The following is a 21,304-nucleotide window of genomic DNA, read 5'->3' on the forward strand; positions in this document are numbered from 1 at the left end:
TAGATCTTTACACGAGTGACAGTTACATAATTATGTCTGATATAAGATATGAGTTTTCTTGCTGTGTTTTTTTACCTTATATTGGCCTATGATTGTCAACTTCTAAAATCTCAACCTTGGTCATTCATCACTGTTGCAAATTTGCTCGTTTCTTTTGTTTCAGCTTGATTCCTAGGTGTTGATACATGTACCTTTAAATTCTGAAAGTTGAACTTGGAGAATCTTGAAAGAGACAATCCTGACAAGTGTAGCCATTTTCAGCAAGCCCTTCCTCCATGAGTGAACTTGACTTCCTTTTACATTGATTCGAATGGACTCACCAATTACTTGGAAGGCCAATCATGTTTGAATGTTGCTTCCCATTTATAAATTAGGTTAGTTGCTTGGAATAATGAAACCTGTATGTAAGAGCTTTTGAACTTCTTTTGTGAGGGTTGTAGTCTTGTGGGATGTAGGCCTTTGCTTTGTTGGACTGTCTTAGTGAAAAGAAATCGATACATATTTATCACAAGATTGCTAGAAAATTTCTTCAATTGTATAAGATATTTTGAGTAATAAATGATTTATAAGATGGATAAGATCGTCCTCGTGGCATAGTTATATGTATTGACTAGTCATGAGGTGAATGCTATGTACCCTTTGTTGAAGAAAGTGCAACTAGGTTTGTTCTTCATAATGACATGATCTTTGTAAATGATGTAATAAAAGAGAATAAATTATTTTTGTATGCCTTGCTACATGGGTTTCATGAGCAAGAAGTGTCATTAGGTAAAAGACTTCTTCTTGATGTCTTTAGGATTTATTAATAAAGTCAAAGAGTCAAGTCATGTATGAAGGAGCTCTTTAAGATCCTATGTAAAATGTATTCAAGTCAAAGCATCCCTCCAAGACCAAGAAAAATCCTCCATTGTCAAGCTCAAGAAGTCTGCAAGCAAATCGATAAGAAACTCATCAAGTCGGCTTCAATATTAAATTAAATATATTAATGGCAGTCATGTCGGCTTGGATAAAGGACATGTCCATTCACAAGTTCAAGTCGACTCATTTTGGAGCACAAACTACTATAAACAGGTGACTAGGGTCTGCGCAAAAGAACAAGCACAGAACTCGCATTTCTCTGAACTGTGGATGGTTATGAGGTGCAGAAGGGAGATCTCGGTTGGGTACAGGATCTCAGAAGGCCTCATCAAATGCGGTGATGATCATAGTGAGGAAAGATAATAGTTCCCTCCTCCTCGGTGGTGTACATCTCAACGAAAGGAAGCATAATTATTATCTCTCGGTGATGAAGAGATCTCTGGAACCCTACAGGAGCCCTAACAGTCTTGACAAGCAGAAGTCTCAAAAGATATCACCGTATGGGAATTGAATTTGTCTCTAACAATCTCGGCATTCTAATGATGAAGATAATCCAAGTGATATCTTTGTTACAGTCTCGACATAATGAAAATCAGTGACAAGGGTTACATCGAAAATCCTACAGGTTCAATGAAGAGGATCACGGTGATCCCACAGTGAAACATACTTGTTATCCCTCTCGGCATACTCTCAATTACAGTTGTAATAATATTGACATTCCAGATAGACGCAACATATGATGACTTATATCTCAGTCATATGCTTGATGCTTACTATAATCACAGTCGTAATATATTCGTGATAAGGATGGATCTCTGGGATTGTTGGCATAGATGTAATCATGATAGTTATAGGATCATGATTTTGATCTCGATATAACTCTCATATCTCAATGATCTCATTGTCTCGGTGGTATAGTAATGATTTCAGTGGTACTGTTGTGAAGGTCTCAGTGTTGCAGCAATAGTGATCTCAATGAAAATACATCAATGATGATCTCGGTGAAGGAGCAACAAGGATGATCTCAGTAAAGGTGCAGCAATAGAGTGATGACACCAGTATAGCAACAATGCTAATGTTCATCTCAGCAGTGACAGAGAAAAGGATTGATGTCTTGGTCTTGGAGTGGCAAGATGGGTCAAGGGTCATGGTCTTGGTATTCATCAATTGGAATCTCTATAAGAAGAATTTTTACAGCTTTTCTTTCTAGTCTTCCAATCATTTGGTTTGGAAAAAGGTAAAGAGTTTACTTGTCATATACTTCCCCTAACCTCTTCATTATCCTTTTGCTCCCTAAAGGCTTAAGGTTCAAAATGTTAGTTTTTGTAGCATCGGAGGTGTTCTAGTCTCAAAACTTTGCAGAGAGGCTAAAACACAAGAGTTCTCCATAACCCAGAAATCGTTTCTGGAAATTCCACCTAGAAGTGTCTCAATTAGATTATTAGCCTATTTTTAAATATTTCGTAAGTCTAATTTGGTTAATTAATTAGTATTAATTGAGATAAGGTGAGAATCATCTAGAAACTCACACAAATCGACTTTGATATGATCTTGGCCCTTGATTAAGTGTTAATCTTGGTCGTTGGAGGTCCAACAGAAGATTATAATAAGAAGTCGATGGGTAGATGGAGAACACACATGTGGAGACACTAAGATCGATTTCCTTGGAGAGTTTGATTTTCGAGAGGCAGTAGTCGAAACAGTCCGAGCTTCAGAAGGAAGCAGAGACAGAGAGTGGTATCGACAGTAAAGCCAGAGGAAGATTTCCAGATCTGGTGAGTGCATTTGCAGAGAGGTCGAAATTTTTCCTGGAAGCTGCCCAAAGGCAACGCGAAAGCTTCAAAGGGCAGTTTTTTTTTGCTCAAGGAAGAAGACGTTTTCAGTTCCAGAGGTCAAGCAAAGGTTCCAGAGGGTCAGAGAAGCGTTTTCCCTATTAGTAGTAGGCATGACGACTTGATTTCCAGTTGTTCCATGCAGAGCGAATGCAGGCAGCGCAAGTGCGGGAAGCGCGAGTGCAGGTCGAGCGTGTAACAAACTACACCAGGGTGATGCAGACATTGTGCAGGGCAAGGTGGGCGACTTGATTTTCAGTGACAGTCAAGTGTCGGGATTGGTCGGAGTGAGTAATTTCCCTCAAGATATTTTTGCCAGTATTTTCTCTACAAGATTGTCAGTATTCGGTATCCAGATTGTACTAAGATAAATTCATTGCTGCTTAATAATATAAAACCCTCAGCAGTTGCACCGATTTTCCCAAGTTTGGTTTTTCCAGGCACTTTTGTCCAAAAATAATTGTATCATATCTTATGTGTGTGCTAGCATTTCTCAGTTTCCAGTGCTATTAATTTCCATAGTTTTGTTTGTGAAGGTCGCAATGTGATTTACTCAGTATTTTTCGTAGCAAATAAATTGTTAAATTAATTAACAATTAGAAGAATAATTTCCAGTTGTTGCAATAGGATTTCAGATTTGAAATTTTCACACAAAATTCTTTCAAGCCATTTCAAGGTTTAAAGGCCCAATGTTCTTTATTCTTTCTCAACGATATCTTCTAATGATAATGGCAGGAAGGAAAAGTCATAATATTGATCCTCTATTGATTTCTTTGAATTGGTGGGACTATGCATATCTAACGATCCTTGATCAATATTGGATATATAATTATCGAGTTCACTGATGCCATCTACATAAAATGGAAATTTTGGTTCTCTATGAAGAATAAATGGCTTGCCATCTAATGTGGTTATGGTAACATGGGATAAATCCATCTACAAATACCCACCTAACATGGCTAACCATTTTCTTGATAAGGCCATACCCCAGGTATCATGAACAACAACGATAGCTATATCAATGAGCAAAGCAATGTTAGGATTAGCAACTGAAGCAACCTTTACACTTTTGATTATGCCATAGACCTGGATAGATTTAGAGTCAAAACAACGCACCATTCTATAAGGTCTATTAATTTGCAATTCTAATTGGTTCATGACTTTTAATGGAACTACATTAGCAGAGGCTCTAATATCAAACATACAATGATGCAAAATCAAGTCATTCACTACTAATGAAAGGAAGAAAGGTGCATGTCCTTCATTTTTCGATCTTAAATACAAGTTCAACAAATTCTTCAGGTTCTTTATCAAGGTTAAGGATTTTCTTTATTTGGCCTCTTTGAGGTTCAAGCTTCGCCAATTCAAGAAAAGCAACATGAACACTTACTTTAGTCAAAGAATTTCCTAAATCAACATCTAATGAAGCATCATTGTTGCTTTGGGATTTTGGGGATGTTGTTGCTAAAGGGAAAATCTGTTCTAGCCCAATTCTTTGGTGGGGCATCATTGTTGTTTGCCTCAAGGATTTCCATTTGTTTGCTTCTTCTAGTATAATATAACCCTTTAAACCTATCCTCAACTTCTATAACATTAACATTTTCATTTTATGTCTTTATGTGTCCTTTGATCATTTCATCATGTTGTTGCTTAGCAATAGGGTAAATTTTGTTTGGCAAAACAATCAAGGTACATGAGTCACTTTATCAAATTTAAATTCTTTGATCTTTCCTCTTCACTCGCTTGATTATAAGGATAGTCCACTTAAGTATGGAAATCATTCCGATAAGGACACCAAGGGATCCCTTCTTAGGCAATCATGTTAGTAGGGGTGAGAGTATTAGGCACACATTGTTGAGGGTAAGCTTTACTACCACTTGGGACTAGATTTCTTCTAGGAGGTTTGTCATTATTGTAATGTGGCTTGGGAGGAAAATTTTGACATGAACCTCTCTCTCTATCCAAGAGAGTCAACTTTTTCATCATTCTAATCTGACCCTGCATGAGCTCATTAGCTACTTTATCAAATTCTTGGGGAAAAGCTTGCAAAGCTAGGTTGACATGACTCGAAGGCTTAGGCTTGGTTTCAACCTTGACTCTAGAATGTTGATTTGGGGTAGCATCGGATGTGCTCTAGCCACGAAATTTGGTGGAGAGGTTGGGGCACATGAGATCTCCAATACCCAGAAAGGGTTTGGGCAGATTCTAAACAGTTTGAGAAATATTAAAATAACTAATATTTTTAATGGAGTCCCTAAGTCCAAACTTATGGAAATTAAAATATTAATGAGGAGTAATATAAAACTGTGTTAGAATGGTCCAAAAGACATGGATCAAGCCAGATTTAATCTTAGCCATTGATTAGGGACTTAATCTCGATCGTTGATATGTCAACGAGAAAAGTATAAGAGGAGGCTTGAGGGTCACTTCGAGGGTACACCAGATGATCAGTCATTTTATTCTCTAGAGCAGGGTTTGCTAAGAGAGATAAAATCAGTGATCAGACTTGCAGCTGAGGGGCAGTGAGTACAGAGAGTCAGAGATAGTGCTAGGAGATCAGCACAGGAGCCAGAGAGAGTGACGCAGTAGTAGCCACGGCTCACGCAGAGGCAGCCAGGAGTTGTGCAGTGCTTTAGAGAGGCCAGCGTAGCTGACGCAGAGGGTCAGAAGGCTAACGCAGGGCCAGCGTTGGGCAGAGAGAGGCTGACGCTGGGGTTTTTGGGGCAGTTTGGAACTAAGGAGCTGCCAGAGGGTTTATCCGGGGTTTTAGTCGAGACATCTGTCTCAGACTGAGAGGTACTACTGACAAGGGCATTCTCTGTTGGGTAAGCCAGATTTGGCACCCAAATTGTATTCTGAAACTGCTTAATAAGAAAACCCTCAGATAGCGGCACCAGTTTTCCCGCATTGGGTTTTTCCGAGGACATTGGTCCAAAAGTAACGGTGTCATTTTGTGTGCTTGTTTTTGTTTCCTTCAGTTGAAGATCTGTAATATGTTGAGCACGCACTAGTGTTTATTTTCAGTATTTACATGGTAAATAACTTGTTAAGTAACAGAACAAGTAGGTAGGAATAAATCAGTAAAGTGCATGGAGGGTTTCTAACTAGTAGACTTAGAAACTTCAACATAGGATAGGAGAGCAAGTCTACCTTAGAGGTCAAGAGTTAATGTTCAATATTCAAAACATACCCCTTAGCTTAGTCTAGACTTTTAGGTTCCTTGTTCTTAAGGGCATAGGAAAAGTGTCAATCAAATGCAGTGATATGTTGCATTAGTATTGTATCTGCAACAAGCAGAAGCTAGCTGGTATTTACCTCTAAGTGTTCAGACCTCTAATTGAAATCCTGGACACTGTCATTTTCTTTCTTTTCAGCCTTCTGAAACTGAACCATCGACTATCTTCCATCTTTTTTTGAAGACATCATGGAACTGATCCTAGTTCTTCATTTATCCAGTAGGTATGTCTAGGAACCATGCTCTATCATTTCCTTCGAAAGAGAAGGCAAAGAGTTTCATGACTACATCTTCTTCTTCAATGCTTCTTCCGTCAACACGCCAGTAAAATAGATCATTGTGTTGCCCAACTATGACTACATCATTCCCTGGAAAATTTGGCAACCATTCTTCAAACTCATTAGGTGTTTTGTTGGGGAATCCTTGAATGGCACTCATGTCCAAGGGCTTGAAAGCATTAGTGAGCCATGTTTTTTCCATTGTGGTTGAGGTAGAAAGACTCTTGAAGAGAGCTTTGGCTATAGGTGAATTTGGAGCTCTCTTCTTTTGGGAAAGAATAGTTGCTTTACTAAAACTTTGACTAGAAGCTCCTACGCTGGAATAGGACTTTGGAGTCACTATAAGAGAAACTTTAACCATGGCTCTAGGATATTCTCATCAAATGAAATTGAAGCATAAACTTCAGATCATGAGGAAGACTCAACTCCTCCCTGATAACGGTGCCAAAAATGTTACCACAAAATCTAGCAGCCTAGTGCAAAACCTCACTAAGCACTTTAGTTAAGCCAACAATGAGATTAGGCACCATTGTTACCTTAGTGGTTTTTCTCCTATTGTTTTGTGGATGGATATTATCCCCACAAGGGAAGATTCTCCGACATGTCCCAAAGATAAATCCAAGAATTCCCAGGCTAAATACCCTCTATGGAACCTCTTAATTTAAACACCTCAAAAATGTGTTAAATAAGGTAAGGCTCTTGGTGAAAATGAGATGTTGAGTTTAAAGAACCTATGGCTAACTCTAGAGGGCTGAGATAAGTCTTTGAGATGCTCAAATAGATTTCAAACACATCCCACCATTAATTAAAGAATTGTTGTTATAAATTAGGGTTCGCAATAAAGACTATACATCATGCCAAATTTATGATAGCAATGATAAATAGCCCAACAAATATAATTAACAATAAAATAACAAAGGCTATTTGGTAGGTAAAAAAGAAAAAGGATGAAGTGAAGTTTTCAATGTCTGGAAATGCACATAAATATCTAAGAACCCTAGACTTCAGCCCTAAAATTATGGCTGGAAATTGCATAAAATGATCATTTTTCTTTTTTTCAATTTAATAGATGTAAACCCTAGTTCTAGGAAAATACCATATAAGGTGGTTTATGCTATTTAATGAAAAATTTTCCAAACCCTAACCATAGTTTACAATGATGGACAAAAAAAAAACTTTATGAGATTTACACACAAATACCAGTGCTACGGGGGAGTAACCTCGCCTCCTTCCTCTTCCTCCCGCACCTGAATCGTGCTCTTGATGGAAGTGCTCAAGAGCAACCCTGAGAGTGCACTCCCAAAACACTCCCGTTTGGGAGCGATTTTCGGGGGAATGGATGATGGTCCTACAGAAAAAAATTTATCTCCCTAGCTTTTCTTCACAAAAAAAATCACAAAGACATTCCATACGCAATTTTTTTCAAAGGAACAAGTATTTTTGAGTGGGGCAACCTAATATTCAAATCTATGGCCCTAGTTTGATATGCAAGTCATGGCAATGTTAGTAAAATTGACATTCCCTAGTATTGATATGCAATTCATGGCAATGTTAGTAAAATTGGCATTCTCCTTTATCTTTCATTTTCATCCTTTTACTTAAATTTTTAGCATTACCATGAAATGACTTGGGATGTTTGAGAGTGGTTTCGACCTCATTAGATTTCGTATAGAGACAAAATCTTGACTTGACATGCTATGTTTTTTCTATCTTATGTTAATTCTTTGAGGGTGATATTAATGACAAAGATCCCAGGATAGGCAATAATTTGGATCATATGTACATATTTGTTGTAGCATGATTTTTTTGGATGCTAGAGGCCATCTAGAGCCTGTTTGTTGATGTATTTTCGGTTCAAAGATGGATTGCACTAGATGTTATTTTGGTTATGTGCACCCTTACATGCTATATGAATGAGAACTTGTAATTTGTGGACCTATGCTTGATGAAGATTTTAACTAGATGATTGATGTTATATGGTTTAATCCATGTTTTTATGATTTTTATAACTAATTTGTCATTCTACATGCTTGTGTTGATATATATGCATCAAAATATATAAAAATATATATTATATAAAATTCACTCTTGATTCACTCCCGACTTGCAAGCATCTGAAAATTGTCACTCCTTGCTTCTACTTGCGCTTCCGCTTCCACTTCCAAGCAACCTAGACAAATACTACTGCCTTTCATCAATTGGGTATATGGAGTCAAAAGAGCGAGGTAAAAAATGGAAGACCCCAAATGGAGAGGAAAAGAGAGGAGAATTTCAGTCACAACTTGATGATTTTAACTAAGAAGTGATATAAGGTCAAGGAATGCAATTCTAGTTTTCTTGAAGATGTTAAAGCCATAAAAGATACAACATATCATGAAGACGTCATAAAACCCTAATTCTACAACATTAGAAAAAATGGAAGAAAATACTCACAATAAACTTGCACCATTCAGCAAAAGCATCACTTCATCAATCCAAGAAAGTTCATCCATACAATTTTATCTTCCCCAAGACAAATCACTACTATAGTGATCCATTGTGCCTTCTTTTACAAGAGAGAAATGAGTGTGTGTGACAATGATCCTCCTAAGTTCAACTTCCCTCTACTTAAAGTAGGGCAACCAAAGTTGAATTAAGATAAAATAAACTAAAAATTCTAAAATAGCACTTTAATGTTTACAAGTTAAGTGGGTCACTAGCTGACCTAAAAGATAGCTCTCATAATATGAGGAATAGATATCTGTAGATCATCATAGTGTTGTTGGCTCGTACGCTGAGCAAATCGGAGAAAAGTTCTCCTAGGATTATGCACTTAAGTGGGTAACCGTTCCCATTTGCTCATCATTGGCAATGGAGTTAAGGGCACAATGCATAGTCTTAAGATAAGTGGTACATTAGGTGTTTGGATCGGACAACTTAAGCATTATTTCTGCGTTTTGTCTTTTTTGAATGATTGAATCATTCAAGCGAAGCAGGTCAACTGATAAAAGGATTTGATGGAGTCCACACTTGGATATATTAGAGGAGGTCGTTTCCTAGAGAGGCCATAAGTAAATTAGAGTGTTTCCTGTATGTATTTTTTTAATAAATTATGGTACTGTAATCTTTATCCATCATGATTATAGTTTATATGCAATGTATGCATATCCATAGCATGTTTATTAGCTGATCCTTCATTATCGAGTTGTTGATGCAGGTTGTTCATTCACTGGATGAGGAGAACAAAAGGAAACTTCTTTTCTTTGTAACAGGCAGTGATCGTGCTCCAATTAAGGGTCTCGCAAACCTCCGGTTTGTCATTTCTAAAAATGGTGGGTTCAACTTGCCCCAGTCCTCATAGGTAACGAAACAGGAAATATTTTTCAACTGTTCTCGTTTCTGATGTGCTCTTAAAATTGCTGTACTGCATTGATAAGGAAATAGTTAAAAGTATGTGGAAATTTCCAAGACCATATTTTAAAAAAACCAAGACCTAAGTACAACGGCGAATCAGATTGTACAAAAATATAAACATATTTTCTAAGTTATTAAAAATAAATAAATCAATAAAAATCAGATTTGAAAAATCAAATCCATTCATAAATCACGACATTATATGAAAGAACATTATTATGTACTTTTAGAATATTATATAAAGTAGAAGTATAAATAACTTTTATTAACTATTATAAATATGATGTCAACGTTGTCTATCTATATATAAACTAACCTATTTTACATTTTATAATTATAAGCCAACGTATATTATGATATGAAGAAGTAAATTTTAACTATATGCAAATAAAGGTAATTTGGGAAAGGGCCTGGCGTATGCTTTCAAACTGGAGTTTATCTATCTCTGATGTAAGAGTTTATCTTTCTCCACGCTATGGCCTAAGATTAGAGAAATCTGGTGGTAGGGAGTGAAAGTTTGCCTACTGTAGATTGGTGGTGGCTTGGAAAACATGTCATGAATCCACCCAAAATCCTAAAAACATAAAAATTTAAATATATGAGAAACAATGACAAGTCACAAACGTGAACTATATTCATGTTCACCTTAAGGTTTTTATTTGCCATAGTCTATCTGTTGGACATTTTGGAGGTTTTGTTGGCTTATTTTTTGGTCTAATTTGCTGAGAATCTGGTAAGAACTTGTTAGAATCACAAGTTTGAGTTGTGAAATTTCCACATTCCCAATGCCCCAAAAGGATTTTCAGGGTGCTGAATCCATTTTAAACAACAAAAATCAAGATTTCACCAAAAAAAAATCAGCAAATTCTGGCCAAAAGCTCCAAAATATCTAATTATTAGACAACGCCTTTCTATTTTTGTAATTTTTTAAAAAGTGGCTTTTTCTGAAGCCATTGGAAAAAGTTGGTTGAGGGGCAGCATAGTTGAGCTAAACCTTATGCCCTTAGAATGGCTCTTTCCCTATTCAACAAGGCTACTTATGTTTGGATTGATGTGATTTAGAAGAACTCTATATGCAATAGCTATGATATGGAGAATTTTGTCTTCAAGTCTTTCTTGGCTGTCTTTGAAAAATCGAAGAGCTTGCATGAGCAACAAGTTGCAATAGAGATCTTATAAATGATATTGTTGATACAATTTATAGTGCACATTTTGTGATGCACTCTACATGTGGGTTTGATTTATTATGCCAAAGCCTTGATCAAGGACTTGGTCATTTTATGGTGGATACTTTGCTTTATTGTGATGCTACATCTTGAGAATTTGTTCAAAACGACATTCATATTTCTATGACTACTACTTTGTGAAAATTTGTTGCAATAACTGATTTATTTCTCCTACTTATTTATGATAAGTTATTTACCAATACTTCAGTAAATACCAAAATAAATTCAGTTGTAGACTTCACAAACTAGAACTGAAAATTAAACGGCAAGAGAAACATCAACGTATGAACAATCACATTGACACACTTGTTTTTGGACAATCGTCCCCGGAAAAACCCAATGTGGGAAAACTGGTGCAGTAGATCTGAGGATTCTTATTATTGGCAGTAAATATCTGAATACAATCTAGGATGCTCATCTAGAAAAATTTTACAGAGAAAATACTAGCGGAAAATCTGAGTGAGTTTTACCCAGTGATGCAAAACTCTCGATAAAATCGCGATTTTATCGTTTTATCTCAATTTTTTTCAAAACGACAATAAAATCGCCCGATTTTTACGTGGGTTTTTTTTGGAGTTTTTGAAATTATCGCGATAAAATCGTTGTTATCGCGATTCGATGTGTTTTTATCGTTGGGCCGGCGGACAGCGGGTTATAAACACCCAAAAAACGTTTTTTTTTATTCATTTGATCAGACAGCGGCAACTGTGGATTGGGAGTGAGCTTGGAGAAAAATCTTGGTCAATCGGGCGTTGCTTGGAGGAGAAAACGACTCAAAACCCCCAGTGCATTGAGCGCTAAGGAGGAGAGGATCAATTTTCTCTGACAAACCGGTATGGGCACCAAATTTATGTGTTTTGTTTTGGTTTTTTTTTTGTTTTTGGTTGGGTTTGGATAACCCATTGGTTTATCAAATATTTTTGAGTTGATTTGATGTTGTTTTTGTTTGTTAAATTGTCAAAAATTCAATGTGTTTTGTCATGTTACTCATGTATGTAATTTTTTGTAATTTTTGTAACTTGCAATCCTTATTTTGCCATAGGTTCACTATTCAACTTCAAAGTTCAAACTTCATCTTACAAATTTAAAACTCAAGAGTCAAGATTTCAACCAAGTTACAAACATGCCAAGAAAATTGGACCCTCTGTGGGAATTTGGTGAACCTGATGGAGGGTTTGATAGAATAAACTTGTCTTGCAAGTTGTGTGGGCAGCATATGTCAGGGGGGGTTTATAGATTGAAGTATCACCTTGCACAAATCCATGGATTTGATGTAGGGCCTTGCTCAAATACAAATCCGGAAATCATCCGAAGAGCCATGAGATCATTGGAAAATTTAGAGCACAATAGAGAGGCCAAAGCAGAAATGAAGAAGCAACTAGCAAAGACGGTGTTAGGCTCAGATGAACAAGGGAGTGGTATTGGTTCTACTTCAGCATCAATATCTACAACCAACCCAGTAGCTGCCTTATCATTTTTTGTTCCTAAAACCACGCCTGGTTCACAACCATCTATCACTTCAATGCTTAAAAAAACTGAGAAAGAACACGCTGACAAGTTGTTGGCCAAATTTTTCCTTTGGAGTGATATTCCTTTCAGCGTTGCAAGGAATAATCCATTTTTCCAGCCTGCTATTGATGCTATTGCAACTGTTGGCCCAGGGTACAAAATCCCTTCTTATGATGACTTTAGAGGCCAGATTCTTCAAAATGAAAAGGTTGACTGCACCAAAAAATTGGAGGAGTTTAGGGCATCATGGGCACAAACAGGATGCACTGTGATGTCAGATGGTTGGACCGACCAAAAGGGGAGAACCCTTATAAACTTCTTGGTTAGTTGTCCCAAGGGGACAATGTTTATGAAATCTATTGATGCATCTTCACATATCAAAGATGCAAAAACTTTATGTGATTTGCTGGATGTGTTTATTTTGGAGGTGGGTGCAGAACATGTTGTCCAAGTCATAACGGACAATGCTGCAAATTATGTTGCTACTGGCAAGATGCTTATGGAGAGGCATCCTACTTTATTTTGGACACCTTGTGCTGCACATTGTATTGATTTGAAGAAAATTTCTTTTGTCAAAGATATTGTTGAGTTATCAAAAAGCATTACAAAATTTATACATAATCATACATCTGTGCTTAGCTTGATGAGAAAATTCACCAACAACAAAGAGTTGGTGCGCCCCACCATTACACGGTTTGCCACCAGTTTCATATCTCTTCAATCCCTCTTGAATTCTATGTGGAATGTGAAGAGAATGTTTCTTTCAGAGAAGTGGCGTGCTTTGACAATGAGCCGCAAACCAAAGGGAGAGGCCATATGCAGATTAGTTTCATACCAAAAAGACTTCTGGGCGAGAGTGCAGGAAGTGTGCACCGTTACTGAACCTTTGGTAAAGGTTCTTCGATTAGTTGATGGTGAGAAGCCCGCAATGGGCTATTTGTATGAGGCCATGGACAGGGCCAAAGAATCCATTCGGGCCTACTATGATGATAAGGGAGATGAGGGGTTTCAGAGACAACTCCTCCTATGGGAAGTGATTGATGAACGATGGAACAACACACTCCATCATCCCATTCATGTTGCAGGGATCTACTTAAACCCCGCATTTTCTTACCCATGTGGATTCGTATTTGATGCTGAGATCATAGATGGATTCTTAACCTATGTTTAGAGGATGGTGTGATCTCTAGTAGAATGTACAGAAATTTCCAAAGAAATTGAGACATACATGATGGCAGGTGGCACATTTGGCTTTGACATGGTTGTGACTGATAGGATGACTAAAATGCCAAGTATTTTTTAGTTTGTTTCAAATTTCATTGTCTCTTCCAGTTCATAACTTCATACTTTGCTTCAACTTTCAAATTTCATTTTTTTTTCTTATGTTTATTTAAAATTTTATTTGTAATTTTGTTGTAGATGCATGGTGGAGAATGTATGGTGCCAAGGTAACCCTTCTGCAAAAGCTTGCCATTTGAATCCTCAGCCAAACATGTAGCTCCTCAGAATGCAAGCGCAACTGGAGTGTATTTGAAAAAATACACAACAAGAAGCGCAACAGGTTAAACATAAAACTTAAAACTTAAAATATTGCAAATTTCCAAATAATTTTTTGAATTCATTAAACAATAATTTTTTTATAATTATTATTTCATGATTTTTGTACAAGTTGGAGTCCCAGTGACTTAATGACATGGTCTACGTCTACTACAATCTTCGATTGTGGGTGAGGCAACTTGAGAGGATACTTGATATGGAGACGATCTCATTGGATGGGATTGACACCACTGCTGCATGGAGGGTTGAGGCCGAGAGGCCTCTCATGGAGTCTGTCGATGATTGGTTAAAGCAGGAGGTAGTGGAGGGGGAGGAGGAGGAGGAGGAGGCGGAGGCGGAGCAACAGGAGGAGGAGCTGACACCACCTACCCAGGCTACCCCTGCCACCAGTAGAGGACGTGGTCTACCTCCTATAGCTCCTAATTCTTCAGCTTCTAGAGCACAACAGAGTCCACTGCCAACTCCACTGTGTTAAAATTGGCAACTAGGACCAAACTCCATGTGGATCACCTTATTTGTGACTATTGATATTTTTCCTAGATTCCTCTCATCGAGAGGTGTAGGATTGATCTAAAGATCATCCGATTCCAATAAGTATTTATGGAGATATGAATTTATTTTGATTATGGAAAAATTGTCAAAGTCGGCTAGCAACTTATGTAGGCTCAGAAGCCCAACAGTCATGTCTATTCAACCTCAACGTTTTGCATATAAATACAAGGAGCATTCTCCTCATTTGGACACTTCATCTTCACACACATCTCTCTCTCTCCTGCGCAGAAAGAGTCTCTCTCTCTTTCTCACACGTGTGGCTGAAAGGAAGATGTCCTAGGGCAAAGAGGATGCAAAAACAAGATAGCAAGTCATCTTTGACCAGCGTTGACCTTCCAAGAAGTGCGGATTGGGTGTGGTTGCCTCTCCTAGGCAGGCCGCAATTTTTGGCACAAAAATCGAGGTGATCTGACCTCAGGTTTGACCGGTATTGACTGCCCTAGTTTAGGGCTGCAATCAACTTCAGAAATTTGCACTTTGACTAAATTTTTGGGGCTGTTCTAGGGCTTCTTCTTCAAGCTGTTCAAGGGCAAGTTGACTGGAAATTGACCAAGCATATTGGAGGTCAATTTCCACTCATTTGACTAAGTTTGACTTTGCTGATCTAGGGTTTGCTGCTACTGATATAAAATTTCAGAAATCAGATTTTGTACTATTTCTCTCTACTGAACTATTGAAGATAAAAGAAGATTTGATCAAAGGGTTTCCCCATATTGGGGTTTGTCCCTGGCTAACCGCCACATCTTGTGTCTCTTGTCTTGGCTTGTTTTTTGTTGATCGTTTAAAGTTCTATCTGCACTTTACTTTATGCACATGTGATTGCTAATCTGTGGATAATATTAAAGAAAATAAGTAAACTGCTCTAAGCATAGAACATACCATAATTTAACATGGGATCAGAGCTGCGGATTGGGTGTGGTTGCCTCTCCTAGGCAGGCAGCAATTTTTGGCACAAAAATCGAGGTGATCTGACCTCAGGTTCGACCGGTATTGACTGCCCTAGTTTAGGGCTGCAATCAACTTCAGAAATTTGCACTTTGACTGAATTTTTGGGCTGTTCTAGGGCTTCTTCTTCAAGCTGTTCAAGGGCAAGTTGACTGGAAATTGACCAAGCATATTAGAGGTCAATTTCCACTCATTTGACTAAGTTTGACTTTGCTGATCTAGGGTTTGCTGCTACTGATATAAAATTTCAGAAATCAGATTTTGTATTATTTCTCTCTACTGAACTATTGAAGATAAAAGAAGATTTGATCAAAGGGTTTCTCCATATTGGGGTTTGTCCCTGGCTAACCGCCACATCTTGTGTCCCTTGTCTTGGCTTGTTTTTTGTTGATCGTTTAATGTTCTATCTGCACTTTACTTTATGCACATGTGATTGCTAATCTGTGGATAATATTAAAGAAAATAATTAAACTGCTCTAAGCATAGAACATACCATAATTTAACATGGGATCAGAGCTGCGGATTGGGTGTGGTTGCCTCTCCTAGGCAGGCAGCAATTTTTGGCACAAAAATCGAGGTGATCTGACCTCAGGTTCGACCGGTATTGACTGCCCTAGTTTAGGGCTGCAATCAACTTCAGAAATTTGCACTTTGACTGAATTTTTGGGGCTGTTCTAGGGCTTCTTCTTCAGGCTGTTCAAGGGCAAGTTGACTGGAAATTGACCAAGCATATTAGAGGTCAATTTCCACTCATTTGACTAAGTTTGACTTTGTTGATCTAGGGTTTGCTGCTACTGATATAAAATTTCAGAAATCAGATTTTGTATTATTTCTCTCTACTGAACTATTGAAGATAAAAGAAGATTTGATCAAAGGGTTTCCCCATATTGGGGTTTGTCCCTGGCTAGCCGCCACATCTTGTGTCTCTTGTCTTGGCTTGTTTTTTGTTGATCGTTTAATGTTCTATCTGCACTTTACTTTATGCACATGTGATTGCTAATCTGTGGATAATATTAAAGAAAATAAGTAAACTGCTCTAAGCATAGAACATACCATAATTTAACATGGGATCAGAGCTGAGGTGAAGACAAAGTCCAAGCAAGAGCAAAAATAATCACCGAAGAGAAGGTTGGCAAGGCTATCTAAAACAAACCATGGGGTCCTCAACACATTTCCCTGCTGAAGACAAACTTCGTGAGAAGTTTGACTACCACAGATGGAAGATGTCTCTCGATCTAACATTAGAAGAACAAGAAGTGTTGGACCATGTGAGAGGCAGAATTGTTGAGCCTCCATCAAATGCATCCGCTGCCGCTAGGAACAAATGGACCAAGGGAGAAGTCAAAGCAAGGAAGATCATCCGGGGCTCTATCGACAAGCGCTTGGTGGCCTACATTTCCGACCTAAACACCTCCAAGGAAATCTATGATAGACTAGTGAGTTTATTTAAAGTTAATGATGAAAATCAAGTCTTGTTTCTTAGAAATAAGCTGAAGAAAATTAAGAAGGGCAAAGATGAGAGTATACAAGCATACTTCTTAAGGATCACCGAGATCAAGAACAATCTCCTATCTATTGGGGAAGTAATTCCTGACAGGGAAATGACACTCACAACTCTTGGAGGATTACCATCCGAATGGTATGTATTGCATTTTCTCGCAAGAGGGGCAGAGGAAATCAGTAGTATTAGACTTTAGTTATTTGGTTCATTTCATTGTATATGACATTATGACTCATAATATAAGATACATAATTATATTTTTTGTTGATATTTTGAGGCTGAGTTGGGACTCAAGAGTCAGGACTTACTATTCAGGACATGATTCACTGTTATGTGTGATGTAGCACTAGAAATGATATTACACATCTTATATATTAGTTATTTTATCATATTTATGTGTCAATGTATTTATTTTATGTTGTAGATGCTTTAGATATTAAAAAAATTGAAAAAAAATGAATATTTTTGTATTTTACGATTTTTTCCCCTCGCCGATAATATCCTAATAACGATAACTGCAACATTGGTTTTACCTCACTTCACCCGGCAGAATTTCCGTTGATCTGGCACAAGACTAGCCCGGCTATTTCTGCGCTGGCTCTGCATCAGCCTTGTGTCACCTTCTCTACCCTCTGCGTCAACGCTCCTGCTGTTCTGGCAGTTCTGGATTCTGCGTCATAGGCAGCTTTTCTGTGTTAGCTCTCCTGGCTATTGCGCTGCCTCTCTGCAAACTCTCTCTGCCTCTTTGTTTTGTATTTTCCAGAAAGTCCTTCTCCAAGATTCTCTCTACCCCTCAGCTGCAAGATCTCCCCAATCGATTTTCCTCACTGAGAACTTCTCACCTCAGAAAATCGATTTCCTCAATCTCTCTGTGTGTTTTCAAATGAACCCCAAGCCTTCATTTTATACTCTTCCTGTTGAGTCTTCAACGGCCGAGATTAAGTCTCTAATCAACGACTAAGATTAAAACATGACTTGATCTACCTTCTAGATCATTCTCACCTATATTTTGATTAGTACCCATTAATATTTTAATTTTCCTAAGTTTAGACTTAGGAACCCCATTAAAAATATTAATTATTTTAATAAAATACAATCTAGGTGGAATTTCACCAAATGGTTTCTGGGTTTTTTAGAACTCATGTGCCTTAGCCTCTCCACCAACTTTCAAGGCTAGAGCACTTTCAATGCTACCAAAAACTAACACTCCCTCTTAGCGAGAAAAGTGCTCTAGCAAAAATGTCCACTTGCATGTTGCTCTATTTCTGAAGCACCTCCTTTCTGCACTGCTGCTGCCACCAACACTATGCCACTGTTGCTACTGTACTGTTGCCCATGACATTGCCGCTGACACTACAACTCCCTCTCAAATGCTGCATCATTCTATTGAAAGGGATTTTCCAACATACCTATCTGTTCCCAAAATTGAACAAACTTGACTCTTCCTAGAGCCTTGGTGAGTATGTCTGCCACCTGATTTCATGTGGGAGTGTACTCCAACTGTACTGCTCCACGCTGAACACAGTCTCTGATAAAGTGACACTGAATATCGATGTGTTTGGAGCGATCATGTAATATTGGATTTTCAGAGAGCTTGATACAACTTTGATTATCACAGAAGATCCTTGTCGCTTCCATCCTTCTCCTAAATAGATTTACAAATAGTTTCCTCAGCCATATAGCTTCACATGTTGCTTTGCTAGCTGTCATATACTCAGCTTCGGCAGAGCTCAGAGCTACAGACTTCTGCTTCTTACTGCACCAGGAGGTCATCCCAAATCCAATACCGAAACAATACCCAGTGGTACTTTTCCTATCTACTAAACTTCCTGCCCAATCTGCATTAGTGAATCCACTCAATTCGATATCATTTCCCTTGGTGTACCTTAATCCAAAATTTATTGCTCCACGCACATACCTGAGAATGTGATTTGTTGCTGCCCAGTGCACCCTTTTTTGTTCCACCATGAACTAACTAAGGGTGTTGACAGTATAACACAAGTCTAGCCTGGTGTTGACCAGATACATAAGTGACCCAATGAGTTGTCTATATAAGGTGGGGTCCACTTCCTTGCCTCCCGAAGCATCTATTTTCTTCCAATTGGTAATCATAGACGTAGCCATAGGTCGACAATCCTGCATTCTGAATATTTTCAGAATTTTTTATGCATATCTTCCTTGGCTAAAGAAGATCTTACCATCCTGCTGCCAAACTTCCAATCCCATAAAATAGTGCATTAGCCCCAAATCCTTCATATCAAACTCAATTTCTAGGTTCTTCTTACAATCCTCTATAAGTCTGGGTGATCCTGTCAAAAATAGATCATCCACATACAATACCAAAATCAACGGCTCACCTTCTACCAGCAATAATAAAGATTGGGATCGGCATCGCTCTTGATGAATCCCAACTACTATAAGTAGTTGTCAATTCGACCATATCGAGCTCTGGATGCTTGTTTTAGCCTGTACAAGGCTTTCTTCAACCTGCACACATGAGTTCTCTTTTCATGTGTTTCGAAACCTTCTGTTTGTTCGATATATACCTCTTCTTCTATCATCCCATTCAAGAACGTTGCCTTGACATCGATTTGGTGAATCTCCCATCCCATCTGTGCTACAAGGGATATAATGGATCTGATAGAGGTATATCGAGCTACTGGGGCAAAGGTTTCCTCATAGTCTATTCCTTCCTTTTGTGCATATCCTTTTGCGACAAACCTAGCCTTGTACTTATCTACGCTGCCATCTGTAGCATACTTGATCTTGTAGATCCATCTTGAACCTACAACTGATCTGTTCTCTAGTCTTGGTACAATTTCCCAGACATCATTTGTCATGATAGAACTGTACTCTTCTACCATGGCATCCACCCATACCTGGTGTTGTACGACTTCTTGAAAACTAGAGGGTTCTTCGACTTGAGCTACCAATGCTTGGTACTTGTCAGGTTGTCTATGTTGCCTTTTCTCGGCTCTAGGAGCTCCAACGAATTCCCCTGTGTCCCTTGGAGTCTGTCGTACTTCTTGGCTAGTTCTTCCACTGGTGGTGGGAGGTTCCATCTGTTCCTCTTCCTGTACCTGTTGTGACACTCCTGACTCCTCTTCTCATAAGGAGATGCTAGTATTGGTTACCATGCTTGAACCAGATACTTGGCTTCCTGTCAGATATGATCCCTACTGCTGGACTAGAGGAGCATCCTCATCCTGTTCTTCAAATGGAATCTCACGAGATTTCCTGAAGGCTCTATCTTCCATGAACTTTGCATCCCGCCTTACTTCAATCTTTCTGTTGCTCAAAATGTAGATCCGATATGCCTTTGAAGTCTCGTTGTAACCTACTAGATACCCAACTTCGACAGGCTGCTCTAACTTGCTCCGCTTCTCTTTTGGAATATGGCAATAAGCTACACTTCCAAATATTCTGAGGTGACTTACTTCTGGCTTCTTTCTCGTGAAAACTCCCTCTGGTGTCTTCTTTCCTAAAGCCTTGTGAGGAGTCCTGTTCTGAATGTGTACAACCATGCTGCATGCTTCTGCCCATAAAAACTTGGGTAGATTTTGATCATATAACATCGCCTTTGTTGCTCCAACAATAGTTATGTTCTTCTTTTCTGCGACTCCATTCTATTCTGGATTATAGGGTGTTGTCCATTCTCTTCGGATCCCTTCTCTTGCACAGAAATCAGTGAAGTTCTTATCCATGTATTCTCCGCCATTGTCTGAGCGCAATATCTTGATCTTCCTTCCTGTCAGGTTTTCCACTAGAGCCTTAAACTCTTTAAACCGATCAAAGACCTCATCCTTGGTTCTCAAAAAATAGATCCAAGTTTTCCTAGAATGGTCATCTATGAAGGTAACAAAATACTCAGCACCACTGATGGCCCTTGTAGACATCAGACCACAAATGTTTGAGTGTATTAACCCCAATACACTCTTAGCTCTATTGTTGCTTCTGGAATATGCTGCTTTGGCATACTTACCTAGCACGCAGCCTCTGCATGTATCATCATGCTTGGTAGTAAGCACTGCAACCCCTGTAACAGTTTCCTTGAGCATCCGTAACACCCCATGATGTAAGTGTCCCATCCTCCTGTGCCACAACTCATTTAATTCTTTTTCTCCTTCGACATTACTGCTTATCAGTGCCATAGGAGACTCGAGTTGCAACTTGTATAATTTGTTGCTTCGAGTTCCAATCTCGGCCCTTTTTTTCCACCTTAGATTCTTGACATATACTCTATTACCAATGAAGTATATATCATATCCATTATCTTGTAATTGAGAGACAGAAATCGAATTCATTCCCATACCTGGCACATGCAATACATTTGTGGCCCGAAGACTATCTCTTGCTGTTTTCTGGAATATAACGGTTCCTTTTCCTACTGGGGTGCACTCCATCCTATTACCCATTGT

At 38.4% G+C, this 21,304-nt stretch overlaps 1 protein-coding gene across 1 annotated transcript in view; it reads left to right on the forward strand.

Moving 5' to 3' along the window:
- Positions 1-21,304, forward strand: part of LOC149255293 (uncharacterized) — a 214,162-nt gene that overhangs the window by 186,836 nt on the left and 6,022 nt on the right. The window contains exon 10 of the mRNA XM_089460450.1: positions 9,400-9,514. Within this exon, the coding sequence (XP_089316576.1) occupies positions 9,400-9,514 (115 nt within the window). The remainder of the gene's footprint in view (positions 1-9,399; positions 9,515-21,304) is intronic.

This window comes from Pinus tabuliformis, chromosome 7, assembly GCF_031772625.1.
Source record: "Pinus tabuliformis cultivar Carrire ecotype Pingquan chromosome 7, CPIR1, whole genome shotgun sequence".
NCBI classification, from domain to species: Eukaryota; Viridiplantae; Streptophyta; class Pinopsida; order Pinales; family Pinaceae; genus Pinus; species Pinus tabuliformis.